Genomic DNA, 22,296 nt, shown 5'->3' on the forward strand with positions numbered 1-22,296 from the left:
AAGCCAAGCTCGAATTGAGAGCTTGATAATATCTAAACGAACCAAGCTCAAGCCAAGCTTCAAACAAGTTCAAGCTCATAAAAAATAAACCAAGCTAAGCTTGAACACTCATTTCAAAAGCTTGATTCATTTTAAGCTCGGCTCGGCTCGGCTTGGTTACCTTATCAAACAAGCTTGAACACCCCAAAGCTCGGCTCAGCTCGGCTCGTTTACAGCCCTAATTAGAATCCTACAATTTCTTACTGTATATATGTTATTTTCCAAATCCTAATATCTATGTTGCTTCTGTACCTTCAAGCCCCTTTTTTAGCATTATAAAATACATGGCTTTCATAAACTCTTTACCTTCATATTTTCCTACCCCTTAAGCCAATTTGCATAACCACCCATTTTTTATCCTATGCTGCTATGTTTATAATATCTACACTAACCATGTTATGGTTTGCATTTTGTACATGTTCTTGAATATGCAATTGTAACATTCTTATTTTTCTAGATGTTCAGTGCATCTACTTATGACTGCAAAATTTTTAGTTAATAATATAGTTGATTTTTTCCCTCCAGTATAGGGCAGGCTGGTTTGTGCATCTTGGATTCGCTACTATGTATATTGGTCAAAAACAGTTTGGAGCATGCATTGAGTTGTCTTAACAGTAGGGTGAGATCCACATTGCTTTATTTGTCTGCTGTCTTTTCCTTCAATTTTCTGAAGCTATTGATGCTAAGTTGGACAGAGAATGCCTTCTTATAAGGCCAATAGACATTCAGCTTGTATTGTATATGCAAGAAATTGAAAGGGTTATTGAGAGAGAGAATAATAGATGAAACAAATTTTTTTTAGAATTTATTTATTTCATGCCTATGAGATGAACTATGTATTTACTTGATAAGATATAATTAATGAAAGAACTAAGAAAAAGAAAGAAAAAATAAAATATGATTTTTATTACTTAAATAGATGCTTATGTTAGAGATCCTAGGTAATTATTATGCTTTGGATTTAGCAAACAAAGGTGTATCTTGTAGTGCCCCTCTAGTTGTTAATCCATCAAATGATAGATATTACCTGAAAATGCTTGGTCATTTGTGATATTAGTTTTTGAAATACTAACTCCAAGTGTTAAAACAATTTATAATAAAACATAACACCTCTATCAATAGAATGTAATGATAAATCTACTAGGAAAACACAAAATAGTTATTGTGCTGTACAAGTAAATAGGGAAATTCTTATAAAGTTTTAAGGTATATTTCATGGTTTAAAATCTTGAACCGTGCCGAGGTTTCAGTCTCGGATTGAAACGATATAATTTTGGTACCGTATCGTGTTGTGTTGATATAGTTTTGATATTTTTTTAACTAAAATAAAAAATTTAATCTAAATATTTAAAAATTAAATATATATATATATATATATATATATATATAATATTAATTGGATAATTTTATTAGGTTTTAATAAAGTTGATCTAAATTATTCTAATCATAGTTAGGAGTTGATTAAAATTATTAATCTAATAAACCTATGTTAAAATTGACATCATGTTCCACGCCACCATCGCGTGACCGTGGGGCCATGCCACTCGAGGTTAGCGTGATGAGTCTAGACACATCGATAGGCTATTGCGACGTGTCCGGGGGCCTCGAGGTGTGCAAGCACTAGAGGCGTGCCTGTGCTAGTGCCGATCCGCAGGTAGAACAAAATGTTTCGCATGTATCAGGCAAAACGGCTCGAGATTTTAAATTTTACTATATTTTATATATATTGCACAATCATTCTTAAGATGTACCACACATGATTACCTAAAATTCCCTTTGGATGACTTAAAGGTTTCACGAGAGCATAGTGGGCGATCATAGACCCTCTACCTTTATTATGAATAGGGAATATTACAAACCCTTACTCATAATATATTTACACAAATCCATAACACATAATGTGAAAGAGGAGGGTTCATTCAATTAGTTAATCAACCGCTCCATGAATATGGCTCTGCTTCTCATATTGAGGTGGCCAAGTTCCAAAGAGACAGTCATGCTTCCCTCTGCCTTTGGTTATGAGAAGAACAGACTGAACAATTTTCGGATGTTTTCTTTGTTCAGTGTATGTTGGGATCTGCAAAGAATGGTTTTTAAAGAATAAAGTTGGAGGCTTGGCAGAAGGCTCGCTGTCGGTGTGATAGAGGTATCAGGGGAATCATACCACGTTTCTTGTTATGCCAGAAAGATTATTTTGGGCTCTGGTAATGTGAAACAAGGATCAGATATGGAGAATACTCCATGCATCATTCTGTCAAATTCAAGTTAATTTGTTCTAAAATAACAAAGATTGTGACAAATCCTCATAATGATGGGAGAATACAATAGGTAAAAAATAGCTTCTAAGAACAAAAAATTGCAGTCCCATTAATCCAGGATTTCTTCTATCAGCTTTCCAAGAAGACTTAGATTTTTTGGCATATAATCACACAATAGTGCTTGAAATATGGTAATTATTTGGCAAATGAAATTCAACATAACTAATAGATGTTTTTCTTTCTGGTTGTGTTTTATTATCTAATTATTTATGTAGTGTAATTTCTTTTCTCCAGTTGGATTGTAGAATTTTGGAAGAACTACGTAAAATGGATGGTAATTTGGGTCCTGCACCATCTCTACCTTTGCTAGGTTGGACGTCGTATAAGAGCATGGTATGAGTAGTTGGAGTTCTCTGATAATTTACCTTTTGCTACGAAATTTTATACGTAGAACTGGTTTTGCTTTAGCTTCTAAGAATCTCATAAGCATTGATCCAAATGTTAATAATCCAAGGCCATTGACAATATTGTCTTTAGCTTAATTAAGATAATGTCTTGGTGCTTTAGCTATGTTGCCTCTTGGCAATTCAAATTATGAATACCTAGTTTTGCTGCAGACCCTCCCATGGCAGGAGTTGCCATGCTCTCCACAATCCTTCTGTGTTTATGCAATTATTTATCATTCTAAAATTGTCTTTTCATGAAAAAATGTTTTTGTTGTATTATTATTATTATTATTATTATTTATTTGTATTACAGATCAAGATGGGCAATGAATCAATGGAACCACTAGTTTCATGTTTTGCAACTACTGGACAGCTACAGTTGTTGCGGTGCTTTGTTGCCTTTAAACTTCGGTCATCATCTAAGGTAATTGATTCAAAATAATGAAAATTATTGAAGTGACCATTTACGCAGCCTGTGTCAAAGAAGTCTGTCATATTACCGTATATATGCATAAATTTACTATTCAGCATGTTTCTATGAGTAGGCTTGCAACATAACCACGAAATCTCTGATCTAAGCACACCTTACTTAGCCACTAATCAAGCTCCTCAGAGCATGATATAGTTCAACTGATAGGTTGCTTCATCCTCACCAATCTCTTGTAAACAAAGACATTTAACAAACACCTACTCATACAGTTGACCACTGCTTCAATCCACACTAAACAAATTAACAGTACCACATATAACCATACAAAAATCAGAATACATCAGACCTAACCAATCACTATTGTCACCTTTATGACCGACTTAATCTCCTCAGATGCTAGGAACTTGGAATTTGAAAACACCCCTACTCAACCCCAAATTAAACCCAAAGAGATGGTGAAGATTATGTTGAATTTAATATCTCTTAAGGTGGGCTCACATGTGATTTAAGAGATTTGCGATACCGAAACCCGATAAGTGATCTAATTTAAGGTTATTGGGTTTCGGATTATTGGATGTGGGTTCAATGTGTAGAACTCTTTAGCCTAATCCGTTATTATCTATGTGCTGATAACGGATTGAATTCCTATATAAAGGGGAGGTCCCCAAGGTTTAGGGTAATTTTGACAGAGCTTTTGGTTCCCTATTAACCTAGAGTTTTTCGGTGCTGTCATCCCCTAAGCCCCTTGGAAGACCTTTTTTTCCGCCGCATCTTTTTCCACGGGGATCAAACCGATGATGCTAAAGACAAGGACAATCCTTGTCTATTGTGCTTTCTTATGTGTTGCCATGTTTACGACATAACTAGATCTCGATTAGGTTTATTGTTTATCTCATTAGATTTCTTTATTTGTTCTTAGAAATCATGTGGTTAAGGAAAACAATTAACTCTATCAATTGGTATCAGAGCCAAGACTCTATTTTATTGTTTTCATGATAGTAAAGATTGAGTTTTGTGTCGATCTTTATTTTTGTATGCTAGATCATGTTTTCCTAGTATAACACAATTTTTTGATCGTCGAAAAACATGTAAGAAAGAACTAGGATATGCTTGTTTTTCAAAACTTATGTGTTTGTGAAGAACATGAAGAAGGTCAGAAGAATCGTCACATTTAACCTAATTTAAATTAGGTCAAATCGTGATGGCTTAATCGATTGGCTTAGTCAGCCAATCGATTGCCAAACCTAAAATTGCAAATAGAATCATTCGGGATCAATCAACCAATCAATTAAAACTTTCCTAACCGATTGGGAATTTTTTCCAATTGATTAAAAACCTTGGGTCGCGATAAAATTTTGGTATTAATTGATTAAGAATTTTTCCTAATCGATTAACATGCTAAAATCACGACAGACTTGATTGAAATCGATTAGAATCGATCAATTAATCGATTAGAATCGATCAACTAATCGATTGGTGCTTTCAATCGATTAGGATTGAAATCCAATCGATTAACAATCTTAATTTTCGATAATAGCGATTATCAATCGATTAAGAGCATTTGGTAGTGGATTAAAAGCATTATTAATCGATTAAATGATTTCTAATAGATTAGAATATTTCTTTTTCGGTTCATTTTATTTCTAATCGATTAAACATTGTTTTTGGGTGAAACAGTGTTTCATGCAATAAAAAAAAAAGAAGACCACGATGAACACGGTTTCAATGTGTAACAGTGCAAAGAAAAAAAATATTATTATTTTTTATTAATGCATGAATGATTAAAGAGCATTAAATAATGTTATTTAATTATAAAACTTAAAGGAAGCTTTAACTTCTTAAGTGTGGGTTCTATATATAATCATGTAGTCGCATATAATAGGTTTTCAGATCGATTGAGATAATCGATTGGATCATATTAATCGATTAATATGAAACGACCCTAATTCTTACTTTACTTAAATTATACTGGTATTTTTTTTATAATATCTATGGCCGAAACCTATACTTGTAAAATCAATATTTAAAATTATTTTACTAATATTTTTGAAATAAAATCTCAACTGCATTAAAATCCAAATTTGTAAGTCACACAAATATAAGTCTAAACAAACTATCTAAAACCATTCAAAACTCAGTCTTCAAATAAAAATTCAATATTTTAACTTTCTGTTGGATCGAAGCGTTTGATAGAGGGGGAGGGGGATGAATATCGATTAAAAATATTCGAGTGAGTAAATACGCAGCGGAAAAAGTAAAACAAAAAAGAATGACACAAGTAATTTTTTACTTGGTTCGGAGCCTGTGTCGACTCCTACTCCAAGGCCCGCACACAAGGGTGCTTTCGATGGACAATCACTAATAATTCGAAATATGGATTACAAAAGAAGTACAGGAATTATTAGAAAATAAAACAACCGACAATAAAAGAAAAACAAACAAGTTAGCATTTTGTCGGAGAGCTTTCGCAGCGTCGCAGGAGCACAGAAGAGCAGATCGTGAGTTGTTGTTGGAGCTTCAGCCTTTACCCTCCTTATATAGGAGGTTTGGGGTGCCTGGAACCTCTAGGGCGCCATCAATATGACGTAGCCGAGCCAACCAGGGCACTTCACGTGGCGAAGTGACGTTGCGGATAAAAGTTCACCTCCGGGCGCCTGGACCCTCATTTTCTAGCAGATTCCTTCCTGCAAGAAAACGTTAGTCCGGAGGCAAATATAAGATATATATCCTGCAAAACAGAGTATTAGCACAGTTAAAAATCAAACAGAATATTAATTAGATTCTGTCTCCTCGAGACCGGAATCTAGTCACGATCTCGACTTAGATATCCGAAATGGGTCTAAGTCGGATCGACGCCTAATGTCCCTTCCCGGGAACGCGTCCTCACAGTCACTCCCCTCCAGTGACTTACCTTCACTTACCTGCCAGACGTCCAGTCAACCCTTCGACCTGTCTGAGCTTCGTGCCAGCTATTCGGTCAGCCCGTCGACCTAGCTGGACTTCGTGCCAAACGTCCGGTTAGCCTGTCGACTCGTTTGGACTTCGTGCCAGACATCAGGTCAGCCCGTCGACCTGTCTGGGCTTCTCCTGCACACTCGGTCAGAGTGTTAGATAACAACAAAACTAATTTAACCTATTTGTCATTTATCAAAACTTGAGTTAGACCAACAATCTCTCCCTTTTTGATGCAATGACAATCTGGTTAAGTTAGTGAAAAAATATGCAAGTAAAAACAAGCATAAGGTTGTTAAGTTAGCTTTTTAAATTTTGTTATTTTTGCTGTTTGTTTAACTAACTTAACCACCTAACCCTCCCCCTTTGGTATTCATCAAAAGATTAACATAGAACAACTAGTAATTGAAAAATGCAAAGTAAAAACAATTTAGAAATGTAAGTCAGATTATCTTGGGGGAGTATAACATAGAAAAATAATTTAAGCTTTTAACTTTATCTTTTTCAAAAAGTAGTTACGTTTAAATTTAGAAAGATAATTGTAATTTTAACTTAATCTTGCAATTTGGAAACATAATTTGCAAAGATAGTAAAAAAATATTAGGGTTAAGTTCAATTTACAAGTCAAGATTTTGAAACTAAGTAAAATCAAGTTTTAGTTAGTAAAACTTTAACGAAGTAAAATTTATTTTTAAATCTGACTTTGTATCCTTTTAGATAAATTTCCAAAAATACGTTTTGAAACCCAAGTAGAATCCAATTTTCAAAAATACCATAATTTACAAACTGAAGAATCCTTCAAAAATACCATAATTTTCAAACTGAAGAATCCAATTTTCAAAACCGACTTTTTACCTAAGTTTGGAAGATTTAAATCAAAAACTAAGTTTAGAAGTTGTTATTTTCAAAATTGAATTTGAAAGTTTAAAATTTGAAAATAAAGCTAAGTTTTAAAAATGACCGGATGTCTAGCACGAAGTCCAACTAGGTTGACGGGTTGACCTGATAGCTGGCACGAAGTCCTGACGGGTCGACGGGCTGACCGGACGTCTGGCAAGTAAGTTAAGATAAGTCACTGGAGGAGAGTGACTGTGAGGACGCGTTCCCGGGAAGGGAACTTAGGCGCCGATCCAACTTAGAAGCATTTTGAAAATCTAAGTTGAGATCTTGACTAGATTCCGGTCTCGGTGAGACGGAATCTAATTACTACTCTTCTTCTATTATGCTAACTTTTGTTTTGCAGGGTAGTTTAAACTATTATTTTTGCCTCGGACTAACTCTTTCTTGCAGGAGAAGGACATTCTGGAGAAAGGTGGTCCGAGCTCCAGGAATTGGTCCGGGCGCCCAGAAAGCAAATCTCATCCTGACGCAATCGTCGCACATGGAGCTCATTGGTTGGCTTGGCTACGTCATGGTCCAGGCGCTCGAAAGGGATCCGGGCGCCCGGAGCATCCTATATAAGGAGGGTGAGCCCTGAAGCAACTTACAACAACGACATCTGCTCTACTGTGCTATGCTTCTGCGACGCTGCTTCCCCGACAACCTACGACTCAAGTTCTCTTTATTGTTGTCAGTATTGTTTGTTTTTTTATAGTTCTTGTACTTAACTTTGTAAACTTTTTTAACGAACTATTAGTGATTGCCCAACGAAAGCACTTGAAGAGTGCGGGCCTTGGAGTAGGAGTCGACCAAGACTTCGAACCAAGTAAATTGATTTGTGTTAGCATTGTTTTATTTTTATTTTTCCGCTGCGTACTCGCTTAAAATTTCTTAATCGATATTCACCCTCCCTCCTCTATCGACTTTCACTATCCAACATCAAGTGCCAGGAGTTCAAACACTACAAGAACCGCTGCCGACAAGGAAAATTATGAAAAAGGTTAGTAATTTTATATTTCATACAAATTCAATTTTTTTTAATCGTAGTACATTAAAAAATAGGTCAATAAACTTGCATGAAGATATTGTTTCCGAAATTACCCCTATGCATGATAATTTAGAGAATAATTTTTGCAATAAATTAGATAATGCTATGCATGATAAATTAGATTTGAAAATTTTAAATAATTATGATAATTTAAAATTTAATTTAATTAATAAAAACATTTACGTGAAAAATTTAAATTCCTATAATTATGATAATTCAAAATTAAATTTAATTAATAAAAATATAAACATTAAAAATATAAATCTAGTTAATCAACATAATTCTAAAAATAATTTGACTAATTCAAATATTAATAATCATCAAATTAAAATTAATTTAAATAATGATCAATATAAACTTAATAACTTTAATTCGAATTTTAAAAATTTTAATCCTAAAATTTCAAAAATTAAATCTTAAAAATTCATAAATAATTAAAATGATTAAAAACTCAATTAATGAAAATGACCGAGTCAATATGGATGAAATTGATAAAATACTTAATAAAATATTTAATTCAATAAATCTAAAGAAATATTAAAAAAAATTAATCTAAAAAATTCAAATATAAATAATAAAATTAATTCAAATTTAATTAAAAATTTAAATAAGAATGATGAAGATAATTCTAGCTTGAAAATTCAAATAGCTTAATTAATAATCATATTAAATACTTATGAAGATTCCTTTGATTGTAGAGATTATGATTGAGTTGGATTTTCTTGATTATTGGGATTGAGATTGATCTTGATTGTATTCCTTTGACTGTAGGGCTTGAGATTGATTTTCTTTTTTCTCCTTATGTATATAAATACCTACATGTAAATATATTAATGATAATATAGAGAGATCTTTTCCTAACGCCTCTCGTTTCTCTTTTCCACATGGTATCACAGCAAGGTTGAAAGACAAACCCTATTTTTTGCTGTGCCGCTGTTCCTTGTGTCGCAGCATCACGCATGCCTCTTCGCACGCATATCGCAGCTCCTTTTCGACAACCGCCCGACGCTGCTGCCCTCCTCTCCTCTTCGCTCACTCACGTCGGCGTTTTTCCAGCGTCGTGAGCACACCGTCCTTCGTCTTCTCTTGCAGTCTGACGATAGAGAGAAGCTCGGGAGATCAACAGTTTGGCGACGGTAGGGATTATTCTTCCTGTAGTTCCATCGTCTTCACCTATCTTCTTGCATCGCTTGAGCCTTTCTTCGCTGTGTGCCCTCTTTCACCGAGCTGATTAATGGCTATCTCCGGTACTCTAAAGTCGGATATTTCAATCTTTACCAACCACTTCACTGCATCACTCTCTTCCGAGCAGTTGGATGGTAAGAACTACTCTTCTTGGGCCTCTCACATTGAGCTTTGACTTGTTGGACAGGGTTATAAGACACATCTCACTCATATTGAAGAGGATGTTCAAATCGCCGATCGTCCTCTATGGAAAAAGGTTGACGCCCAGTTGTGTTGCATTATTCGAACCACCATCCATCCATCCCTTAGGGATGTCTTCCGCACTCACAAAACCTGTAAAGATGTTTGGTTACAGGCACAACAACTCTTTACAAACATCTCTCGGTGACTCTATCAGGTTTGTAAAGGTCTCATGACCATCCTCAGTCCTCATTAGGTTAAGGATTCAATGTCTACCTATCTAGGTTCAATCTCTAGCTTTCTTTGTGACTTCAATGAACTACTTCCATCCGCGGCCACTCCTGTTGCGGAGCTTGAAAATCAGAAGAAATTTTTTATGTCTCTGGCTTTATATGGTCTACCCACAGATTATTCTCATGTTCGCGATCAGGTCTTGGGTAGTCCCACAGAAGCTACCATGGACAGTACCTGACAACTTTCCTCCGTGTCCCTGCGAAAGTCTTAACATTGCTTCCTTCCGTTCCTGTTGACTCATCGACTTTGGTCTCTTGAAACAACAACAGATCTCCGCCTTGTAAGGGTGGCAAAAGTCGTCCTTGGTGTGATCACTGCCATCGACCAAGACATACAATTGACAAGTGTTGGAGTCTCCATGGTCAACCTCCTCGCGTTGCTCAGATTGCTCAGAGTGTTGTCGCTTCTTCAGCTTCCGCTGCACAATTGCCACCGGATCTGACCCCACCACCTTCTTACGATGACTTTTTGAAATGGTACGAGGATCGTCAGGCTTCAGATTCCACTGTTGCCGTTGCACACGCTAGTAATTCCTTTGCTGGCATTTCTCGCTCTTCGGGTACTTGAGTTTTTGACTCTGGGGCCACCGATCATATCACTGGCAATAAATCCCTTTTTTCTTCTCTCTCTACTTCCGGTTATTTACCCTTTGTCATCATGGCCAATGATTCCTAAACTCAGTCCCAGGGTGTTGGTATTGCTCATCCTTTCCCATCTCTTTCTATTCATAATGTTCTTTATGTCCCCAGAGCTCCCTTTAATTTATTGTCAATAAGTCAACTTACTCGGGTCTTATGTTGTGTCATCTCTTTGATTAAAACTTTTGTTTCCTCATGGCTTTGGATGTGAGTCTCATGGCCTATACAGGCTTCAACAACCCTCTCTTGTTGGTTCGGCGGCGACATCCAGATCTGGGTAAGTTGAAACAATTACGTCCTATTCTTTCACTTAGAGTCTTTGTCTTGTGAGTCGTGTCAATTAGGAAAGCATGTTTTCTTTTTCTCCTCCTACCGTGAGTCGGACTACGTCCCCTTTTGCTCTGGTTCATTCTAATGTTTGGGGTTCGAGTCGTATTTCTTCTACATTGGGATCACGATATTTTGTTACTTTTATAGACGATTTTTCCCATTGTACTTGGTTATATTTGATGAACGATCGTTCAGAATTGTTTCCGATTTTTCAATTTTTTTCCATGAAATCAAAACTCAATTTGGTATTTCTCTTCGAACTTTATAAAGTGATAATGCATGTGAGTATCTATCTACTCAGTTTTGTACCTTCTTGGCATCTCACGGTGTGTTGCATCGCACATCTTTCCCTCATATCTCTCAATAGAATGGGATTGCAGAACGTAAGATTCGTCATCTCCTTGAGACCACTCGGACTCTTCTCCACTCTCACGTTCCTCATCAGTTTTGGATCGACGATATACTTATTGCGTGTTCTCATCAATCGCATGCCTTCGTCAACTCTCCAAGGTAAAATACTTCATCATGTAATTTATCCTCATCAGTCTCTTCATCCTTTACCACCTAGGGTCTTTGGTTCTATATGTTTTGCTTATGCTCTTGATCCTGGCATTGACAAACTCTCTCCCCGGTCTCATAAGTGTGTCTTTCTTGGATACCCTAGTATCAGAAAGGGTATAAGTGTTATTCCCCTACCCTCTATCGGTACTTTATCTCTGCTGATGTCACGTTCTTTGATTCGGTTCCCTTTTTTGGGCCTCACGCATCTCCATCCGCGTTCTCTCATTCTCTGCCTGTACCAGTGACTGTCTTTTATCCTCCGGGGCATCTCCATCACCTCCAGCCCCATCTCCTCCTTTGCAAGTTTATCAACGTCATCCTCGCCCTACTTTGCCGTCGCCCATCACTAACACTGCCATGGACACATCTTTGGAGCCGAGTCCTTTGCCTCTTCCCCCGGTCCGTCTCCTGAGTCTGATATTTCCATTACACTTCGGAAAGGTATGCGTTCCACTCGTAATCCTTTTTCTCATTATATTTCCTTGAGTTATCATCGTCTTTCTCCTTCCTACTTTTCTTGTCTTTCTTCCTTGTCGTTTGTCTTTCTTCCAAAGACTGCAGGTGATGTCTTTGCCCATCTAGAATGGAAACGGGCTATGCTCGATGAAATGTGTCCAGCGCAGTGGGACTTGGGACCTCGTTCCTCTACCATCTAGGAAGTCAGTTGTTGGTTGTCGATGGGTGTATACAGTGAAAGTTGGTCCAGACGGTACGGTTGACCGGCTTATGGCTCGCCTCGTTGTTAAAGGCTATACTCAGATCTTTGGATTGGATTATGGGGACACTTTTTTTCTTGTTGCCAAGATGTTTTCTATGCGTCTTTTCCTATCCATTGCTGCGATTTGACATTGACCTCTTTATAAGTTGAATATCAAAATGCATTCTTACATGGTGACTTGCTCGAGGAGGTCTACATGGAGCAACCTCCGTGTTTTGTTGCTCAGGGGAAGTCTTCTGGTCTTGTATGTCGCATGCGGAAATCTTTATATGATCTCAAGCAGTCACCCAGGGCATGGTTCGGTAGATTTTGTATTGTAATTCAATAGTTTGGCATGACTCGGAGCGAGACTGACCATTCTGTCTTTTATCGTTACTCGTCTACTAGTTGCATCTACTTAGTGGTTTATGTTGATGATATCATCGTCACATGTAGTGATCATCTCGGGATTTCACAGGTAAAACAATATTTTTCAAACATTTCCAGACAAATGATCTCAGCAAACTCAAATATTTGTTGGGGCTAGAAGTAGCACAGTCTAAAGATGGGATCATCATATCCCAAAGGAAGTATGCAATGAATATTCTGGAAGAAGCAGGAATGTTAAACTCAAAGACAGTCAATAACTCCATGGATCCTAATGTCAAGCTCCTGCCAAATCAGGGGGAGCCCCTTCCAGATACCGAATGGTACATATGATTAGTAGGAAAACTAAGCTACCTTATTGTTACTCGTCCGGATGTCTCGTTTGCGGTGAGTATAGTAAGTCAGTTTCTCAACTCTCCATGTGAGGAACATTGGGATGCTGTGACTTGCATTATTCGATATATCAGAGGCACGCTAGGAAAGAGTCTTTTGTATGAAGACAAATGACATACTCGAGTTGTAGGATATTCTGATGTAGATTGGGCAGGATCTCCCACTGATAGAAGATCCACTTCCGGGTTTTGTATATTTGTCGGAGATAACCTTGTTTCTTGGAAAAGCAAAAAATAGAATGTTATGGTAAGATCCAGAGTATCGAGCTATGACTATAGCCAGTCAAGAGCATATATGACTAAAACAGTTGCTTCAGGAACTAAGGTATATAGAGGTTACACACGTATCACTTAGATGTGACAACCAGGCCGCTATGCATATGGCCTCGAACCCAGTTTTTATAAGAGGACAAAACATATTGAAGTTGAGAGAAAGTCATATCTGGAGAAATGTCTACTAGTTTTGTCAATTCACATGTTCAACTAGCAGATATATTCACTAAGTTACTGAGAAGTCCCGAATTGACTACATATGTAACAAGCTTGGTGCATATGATCTATATTCTCCAGCTTGAAGGAGAGTGTTGAATACTTCTTAAGATTCCCTTGAATGTAGGGATTATGATTGATTTAAATTCTCTTGATTATTGGGATTGAGATTGATCTTGATTGTATTCCCTTGACTATAGGGATTAAGATTGATTTTCTTCTCTCCTTATTTATATAAATACCTATATGTAAGCATATTAATGATAATATAGAGAGATCTTTTCCTAACGTCTCTCGTTTCTCTTTTCCATAAATCAAGATAAATCTAACCTAATAAATAATTCAACCAACCAAGATAAAATTTTAATTAATTCATATTCTAATCTTAAAAATTTTAATAACTTAGAATTAAATAATGAATTAATTAGTCAAGATCATCCTAAAAATAATTTGATGAATTCTAATTCTCCTAAATTAAAAATTAAATATCAAAATTTTAGAAGATAAAACCTCAAATCTTAACAATATGAATTCTGTGTTGATCATTATTTTTTTAAATAATAATTCTAAAAATTCAAACAATAATTCTAAGAATTTAATTAATAATTTTGATAATTTAAATAATAATTCTGAAAATTCAATTATTAATTCTAAAAATTTAATAAATAATTCTGAAAATTTAATTATTAACTCTGAGAATTTAATTAATAAATCTAAAACTTCAGATAAATTATTTAATAAAAATATTAAAAATATAAAAAATTTAAAAATAAATAACAACTTAAAAAATTAGAAATATTTAGTCAAGAAAATGATCAAATTAATCTAGAAGTAAATAAGATTACCTGAAATCTTAATAAATTTTTTAATCTATTTGATCAAGATAATTCAAATTCCAACTTAATTAAAATTTCAAATTAAAATTTCAACTAAACAAGATAAACTTAATTCGAATAAATAAAAGTTAGTAAATAGTTTAAAATTAAATGTTAAGTTAATTACTGATAAAGATAATTTTAAAGATACAAATTCAAAAGATAAGATAAATTCTAATCTTACAGATTTAAATCTTAAAAATTCAACATTAAAACTCAAAAATCCAGAAATTAAATCTTCAAATTTTAAAAATACTAATTCAAATGTTAATGTTAAAAATTCAAATGTAATTAATTATAATAAAGTGCACTTTAATTATGATACAATAAATAATTCAAGTCTTAAAAATTTAAAATTAAATTTTAAAAATTTAGGAAATAAAAATTCAAATATTAATAATTATGATTTAATTACAAAAAATTCTAGAAATAGAATTTACTAATTTTTATTAATTAAACCAAAAATAATAATAATAATAAATACAATAAATTTGAAATTAAATCATAAAAAAATTCATATATAATTATTAAAAAAAATATTCAACAATCAAGATAAAACTAATCTAATAGTTTAACTAACTAAGATAAAATTTTAATTAATAATTAAAATAAATCTAAATATAATTTGAATAATTTCTATCTTAAGAATATAATAATTCAAAATTAAAACCAAAAAATTTAGAGGACAAAAGTTGAAATTTTAATTATAATATAAATACATTAACTCTCTACAATGAGGCTATACATTCAAGATTAAAATTCAAAATTAATTTCAATAAACAAACAAATTTTATGAGGTATAAATTCAAAAATTACATCAAAATTAATTATGAAACTAATTAATAAATCTTACTCAATGAAACAATTAAAATAGTTAAAATGTGTCAAAGTGGGTTGATACATTCGTGGGTTCACACGAAATGTATCAAATTGAGAATTTGATGCATCTTTAGAAATTAACTCTAAATTGCTTGACTTGTTTGATACATGTATACTTGCTATGTACATGTATTATTAAATGTTAATTTATCGAAAGATGACATGTCATTTATACTAGTATACTTAATCTAGAATGATTAAGGACTTAAACTTGATCGATACTTGATTAGTTAGACCAAGGGTTCTCAGAAATAAAGTTAAATATTTAATTTCTTTAAAAGACTTTGTCTAGAAGTGGTTGTTGTTCCAATACCCAAGAAGGCCTCGTGCCTCGCCATAGCCTGGAAGTCAATTATTGAAATGGATATTTAACTAACTGTTAAACCTCAGTTTAACTCAAGTGTAAATTAATCCTTAGATTCCAACTTAAATTTTAAATCAGATAAAACTGACAAAACATCTCATAAAACCTGTAAGGGTACATTGATTAATTGTGCTGAAACACTTAGAATGGGTGAAATTATAAGGACTATTAAATTGAAAATATTTTAAAAAGGTTTTCAAAATTCAAAAATAATTTTTTAAAAATTATTTTTAAAATAGTGATTTAACATAATAATGTTTTAATGAATTTCATGCTTGATTGAGTGTATTTATATATAAATTTTGAAAAATCTATATACTTGCAAAACATTGATTGTTGATAAATACTTAGAAATCCACATCCCAATGTCAAAACTAGAATTTAGTCCCCTAGACACTTAGGTAGACTACCTTGTGGTCAACAAGGATTACCAGGGTATGTCAAGTTAAGGGGAGGTGTTTTTGAAAATTTTAAAGAAATGCGTTTAAAACATCTTTTGAAAAAATTATTTTTATGAAAAATATTTGAAAAATCTAGCGTTTGAAAAATTATATGTGCGAAAATATTTGAAAAATTGATAAAATCTTTTGAAAAATCACTTTGACAAATTATCTTTTGAAAAATATATTTTAACTGTTCTTTTAATTTGGATCAACCCCTAAACACATAAGCAGTGTTCCTTGTGGTTAACAAGGAGTCATAAGGATGTGTCAGGATAAGAGGGAGTCCTTATAAAAAGATCAATATAAGTTTTAAAATTCTTTTAAAATTTTTGAAAACTCTTTGAAAAATCTAGAAATGTTTTCTTAAAATTTTTTTGAAAATCTTTTGAAACACTATTTTGAAAATTTATTTTAACTCATCTTTTAATTTGGATCAACCTCTAAGACACATATGATGTATTCTTTGGGGTTAATAAGGTCCTAAGAAAGTGTCAGATTAAGGGGGAGTCTTGATTGAAAAATCATATATAGTTTTCAAAAGTCTTTCAAAGTTAATTTTCAAAATTCTTTAAAACTGTGTTTAAAAACTTTTTGATAATTATTTTTTAACTACAATTTTAAAGTGATATGTTTAAAAATGATCTTATTTCAAAAATAATGTTTGAAAACAAATGCTTTAACAAGATTTCTCAAGTGTTTTCAAAATTATTAGTGCAAAACTAAGGGAACCATAGGAAATCTTTTTGATGTGTGTCAAAAGGGTAGAGTGACCTTATGTTAAAAATATTCCAAATTCCTAACTTAAGAAAATTATCAAACATTAAAAAGGGGAAGATTGTTGGTGCAATTAGCTTCCAGAGTTTTGATGTTTGACAGTGTACCTAAGTCTGGAAAGTTTGACTAAGGGTTAATCCAAAGAGAACTTGATGTTTAGAAGAGACTAGCAAAGAAAATTCTTAACTTAGCTAGGCAAGGGGAAATCCTAGGGGGAGGTAGCCCTAGGTAATGGTAATGTCTTGGATACAGTCCAAGTATAAAACCTAATAGGTCGGGTAGACTTACAAGAGTGTGGCTTGATCCTAAGGGATTGACCCTTAGGTGGTAGACTTGGAGGAGGGATCTCTAAGCAAAAGGTAAGCCTAATAGGTCGGGTAGACTTACAGGAGTGCAGTTTGATACTAAGGGATTGACCCTTGGGTGGTAGACTTAGAGGAGGGACCTCTAAGTAAAAGGTAAGCCTAATAGGTCAAGTAGACTTACAGGATTAAGGCTAAGATTGCTTGTTTGTGTATGTTTGGTTGTTTTGTAGGAACTTGGAGCTGGAAGCAAAACAAAGAGAAGACAAACACAAATGGGTGAACCGCTTAAATAGACCGAACCCGCGGTTTGGTAGATCGACTCGGCTTAGTCCAAATTGCTGAGTTGTGAAATGTTGATATGGAAGAAGTTAGATGATCGACTGGGCTTGGTCCAAATTGATGTGGTAAAAGATCTAGCTTATCATTATAATTTTGATGAGGATAAAGATAAGCCAGATGATATGGATAGAGATAAGACTTGATCCATATATTGCTTCATCCAGATATGACTTTATCCAGATATATTTCATCCAGGTATTACTTCATCCAGATAAGAGTTGATCTAGATAAGGATCTGATCAAACTCTATAAAAAGGAGATGAAGGTTCTATGTTCAATACATCACTTCTTCTACTACTCATATTCTGTGTGCTCAAAAGGAAGGCTACGACATGAAACCTTGCTACTGGGGAAGCTCTAGGAATGGTGCGCTGCGCTCAGGACTTTCGAATCGGCTCAGCAAAATTTTTTTTGTATTTCTTTTATTACAAGCTGTATTTACTTTATCAGTCTTTTATGCTTGTATTTGATAAACTATAAGATGAGTTTCTCCGCTTCCGGAAAGTTTTTGGAAAGGAGACCACTATTGGACTCGCGCTTGAGTGCGTAGGCCTTGGACGTACTGACCCTGAGGGTTGGGAACCAAGTAAATCCCGTAATTATTATTTTTCCCGTACTTTATTTTATATTCCGCTGCTACTAACCACTTTGATAGGAAGAACCAACGAAATTGAAAAGAAAGCGACAAGTCGAGATTCACCCCCCTCTTTCCTGGATCAATTGGCAGACCGATTCACCTCAAATGAAAAGGTCGAGACTATCACACTTCTTACGAAGTTAGTAACTATACGATACAGTAGTAACGGAAACATCTCATTATGGAGATGTCCAATATAGCGATAAGTCTGAAAGCACTAAAACTCGATATGTCTGAGGGTATGTTAGTGTATTTTGTCTTGATGTCTCTGCATGCGCGGTTCATTCCTTTTAAGATATCGTATAATACTGTAAAGGAAAAGTGAACATTGAATGAACTCATTGCTCAATGCGTACAAGAGGAGGGGAGATTAAAGATTGAGACATCTGAGAGTGCTTACTTAGCATTTGGTTCTCAAAGTGTGAGCAAGAAGCGAAAGAGGGTCAATAACAAAGGAAAAGGAAAACAAACTGTAGATTCGGGTGACAATGGTCATAAAGAGCAGAAGATGCAGGATAAGGAATCCATTTATTTCTTTTGTAAGAAGAAAGACCATATGAAGAAAGACTGCCTAAAGTACGCCAACTGCGTGTAAAGAAAGGTAAACTTCTCAACTTTGTTAGCTCGGAAGTCAATTTAGTTATTGGTGTTACTGTTCACATAAGCGTCACTATACCGGATTGTCTCAGGAGCTGACTTTTGCTTGATTGTGAAAGTATATCTATATGAGGAATTAAAAGAAAGCTAAAGTCGAGTCAATTAGTGTTTTTAGACTTTGTTTAGGAATTAATGTCTTTCTGGATTTAGAAAATATATTTATTGTACCATCTTTTCGACGGAATTTAATTTCAATTTTTTGTTTCGACAAATCAAGTTATTCTTGTTCATTTAGAAATGGAATTTGCAGTATTTTATTTAATTCAATGTTGGTTGATAAGCTTTATAAATTGAACATCTTACTTCTACGGTTAACAACGTAATAATGCATAGTATAGGTACGAAACGCAAATTGATTGACGAGAATTTTTCTATGTTGTGGTATAGACGTTTAGGATATATATCCAAACAACACCTAGAATGGTTAATGTCACATGGAATTCTCCATTTCCTTGACGTGTCAGACTTTGATGTTTGCATAAAGTGTGTTAAGGGAAAGACCACTAACAAAAATAAGGGGGCTAGCCATTGTGGTGATGTTTTGGAGCTAATACATATGAATATTTATGGACCATTCCCTAAGGCATCTTGGAATGAGCACATATCTTTTACTAGGTTTATAAATAACTATTCCAGATTTGGATATTTGTACCATATTTATGAGAAGTCACAATCTTTGGAATATGTTCAAAATTTTCAAAGCCGAAGTTGAACTTCAACTAGCTAAAAAAATTAAAGTCGTCTGATCCGACTGTGAAGGTGAATATTATGGTATGGATTAAGTGAACAACATCCAAGACCTTTTGCGAATTACCTTGTTTAGTGTGAGATTATGCCTCAGTATACCATGCCTCGTACTCTCCGTCAGAATGATATAGTTGATGGTCGTAATTATACCCTAAAAGATATGGTAAGAAGTATGATGACTTTCGCTTTTCTATCGGAGTCTTTGTGGGGTGAAGCACTCAAGACTGTAGTTTACTTATTCAATAGAGTACCTAGTAAGATAGTAACTAAAACTCCATTCGAGACAACAACAAGACGAGCTTAGCATTAGGCATTTACACGTCTGGGGTTGTTCAGCTGAAGCTAGGCCCTTACAGGTCTAATGAAAAGAAACTAGATTCAAGAATAGTTAGCTGCAATTTTGTAGGTTACTCTGAGAAGTCAAAGAGGCTATAAATTTTATGATCCCTCTAACAGATCCTTCTTCGAAATGGGAAATACTAAATTCATTAAGCATAGTGGGAGTGATAAGGTCAAGGAAGTATCTTTTGAGGAATGTGTTGGCAATCCTCTGTGGTCATTACTAGTGTGATTAGTAGCGGTGTGGTTACCATACCACACATTATGAGTATCACATATCCAGTGAGCATAGTGAATTAAGATATTTTCATGACATTTCCAATGTAATTGGAAGACCTTACCACTGAACTTGAAGTATTGTCTCATACTGATGAGCAAGTACCTCAACCACCTTTAAGGCGATACAAGGGAATGAAGAACCACGAATTCTTGTGATTATGTTTATCTCTAAGAGCATGATTTTGAGGTTAGAAAGTGATCCTACATCTTTCAAGAAGTCAAACAATATTCTAACCCTGAAAGGTGGATTAACGCCATGCAAGAAGAGTTGAAGTCTATGACAGACAATGACGTTTGGAAACTTACCAAATTGTAAGAAACCCGTTGGTTGTAAATGGATATTTAAAACCAAGCGGGATTTAAGGGGCAATGTCGAAAAATATAAGGCTCGTCTTGTTGCCAAGGGATTCACTCAGAAAGAAGACATTGATTACAAGGAGACTTTCTCACCTGTGTCGACGAAAGACTCACTTAGGGTAATTATGACACTACTAGCTCATTATAATTTGGAGCTACATCAAATGGACATAAAGACTATATTCCTCAATGGAGATATAGAGGAATCTATATATATGATGCAACCAGAGAACTTTGACTCTAAGGACTCAAAACACCTAATATGCAGATTAAAGAAGTCCATTTATGGTTTGAAATAGGCGTCCCGTCAATGGTACCAGAAATTTGATCAAGTGATTATCTCATTTGGATTTAAGAGAACCCCGTTGATCAGTGCATATATGTTAAGTTCAGTGGGAGCAAGTTTGTTATACTTATTTTGTACGTAAACGATATATTGCTTGCGAGCAATAATAAGGGTCTGCTGCATGAAACCAAGTCATTTCTATTTGGTAATTTTGAAATGAAAGATCTTGGTAAAACATCATTTGTTTTAAGCATACAGATCTATCGTGATCGTTCAAGAGACATTCTTGGACTTTCACAACAGGACTATATTGAAAAGATGCTTATAAGGTATGACATCTAGAACTGTATACCTGGTGACACACCTGTGTTAAGAGGTGACAAACTCAACTTACAGCAGTGTCCACGACTTGAACTTGAAATAAAGGAGATGGAACAATTTCTATATGCATCAGCAGTGGGAAGTCTCATGCATGCATAAGTTTGTACTCGACCAGATATAACAGTTATAGTGGGGATGTTAGGCAGATATGTTAGTAACCTAGGACTGTCACACAGAAAGCGGTAAAGAGAGTGATGCGGTATTTGCAAAGAACTAAAGGACACATGCTCACGTATCGGTGATAAGATCATTTAGAGGTGATTGGATATTCAGACTTCGATTTTGCTGACTGTTTGGATAGCAGGTTTATATATTTTCATACTTGTTGGAGGGGCTATATTTTGGAAGAGTGTCAAACATATGCTAGTAGCCACTTCTACTATGAAGGCAGAGTTGGTAGCATGCTATGAAACATCCAATCACGAGATTTGGCTGTGGAACTTCATCACAGCATTGCAGATCGTTGATGGCATTGACAGGAGGATCTATTAAGATAATAAAGTCGCAGAACTTTATGCCAAGAACAATAGTAGTTCGTTGAAGTCCAAGCACTTCGATATTAAGTTTCTAGCTGTTAAAGAAAGAGTTCAGAGTTGTCAAATCATGGTAGAGCACATCAGCACATATTCTATGTTGGCCAATCCACTCACCAAAGGCTTGGTGTCTAAGATCTCTCATATATATATTGTGGATATTAGAGTCTTTATGGAAGAAGAACTCATCTAGCGGGAGTATGTATTTATTTTATTGCTCTATATTTGATTAAAAAAAAAAAGGGCAGCCCGGTGCATGAAGCTCCCGCTATGCGGGTTCCGGGGAAGGATCCATTGTACGTAACCTTACCCTGCTTTTTGCAAGAGGCTGTTTCCAGGATTCGAACCCATGACCTTTTGGTCACATGACAACAACTTTACCGTTGCGCCAAGGCTCCCCTTCATTGCTCTATATTTGATAATAAAGATAAACATTTTATTTTGATTATTGTACGTACTTAAAGTTCAAAACATTCATGAAATTTTATTTGTTTGTTGCACACTCTAAAATACAATATTATGATTTACTGTTGCTATTTAACATTTGGTGTTTGTATATGATATAGATTCCATTTAGGAAATGTTATTGCAGTTTAGCATATGATCTTTGCAAATATGATCAGACCCTTTTGGGTCACTTAGGATCAGTTGGAAATTGATATATATTAATCACATTTCATGTAATTTCCACTCTATACATCCACATCTTGATCTATGTCATTAATAACATTGGTATTGTGATTACTGTTGGGACTTGTTACGATCATATATAGTAACTATGACCTCTTTAGTCCTATACCAATGAGTTAATTGACCATATTGTTTACAGGGTATCTTGTACCCATAAAGTATGATATCAACTAAAGTTGCATTCGCGTGTTGTCTATAATCACATA

At 34.6% G+C, this 22,296-nt stretch overlaps 1 protein-coding gene across 1 annotated transcript in view; it reads left to right on the plus strand.

Moving 5' to 3' along the window:
- Window positions 1–22,296, plus strand: part of LOC121978516 (WASH complex subunit 5-like) — a 64,881-nt gene that overhangs the window by 38,634 nt on the left and 3,951 nt on the right. The window contains exons 22-24 of the mRNA XM_042530853.1: window positions 565–658; window positions 2,592–2,690; window positions 3,057–3,167. Of these exons, the coding sequence (XP_042386787.1) occupies window positions 565–658; window positions 2,592–2,690; window positions 3,057–3,167 (304 nt within the window). The remainder of the gene's footprint in view (window positions 1–564; window positions 659–2,591; window positions 2,691–3,056; window positions 3,168–22,296) is intronic.

This window comes from Zingiber officinale, chromosome 4B (assembly GCF_018446385.1).
Source record: "Zingiber officinale cultivar Zhangliang chromosome 4B, Zo_v1.1, whole genome shotgun sequence".
NCBI lineage: Eukaryota > Viridiplantae > Streptophyta > Magnoliopsida > Zingiberales > Zingiberaceae > Zingiber > Zingiber officinale.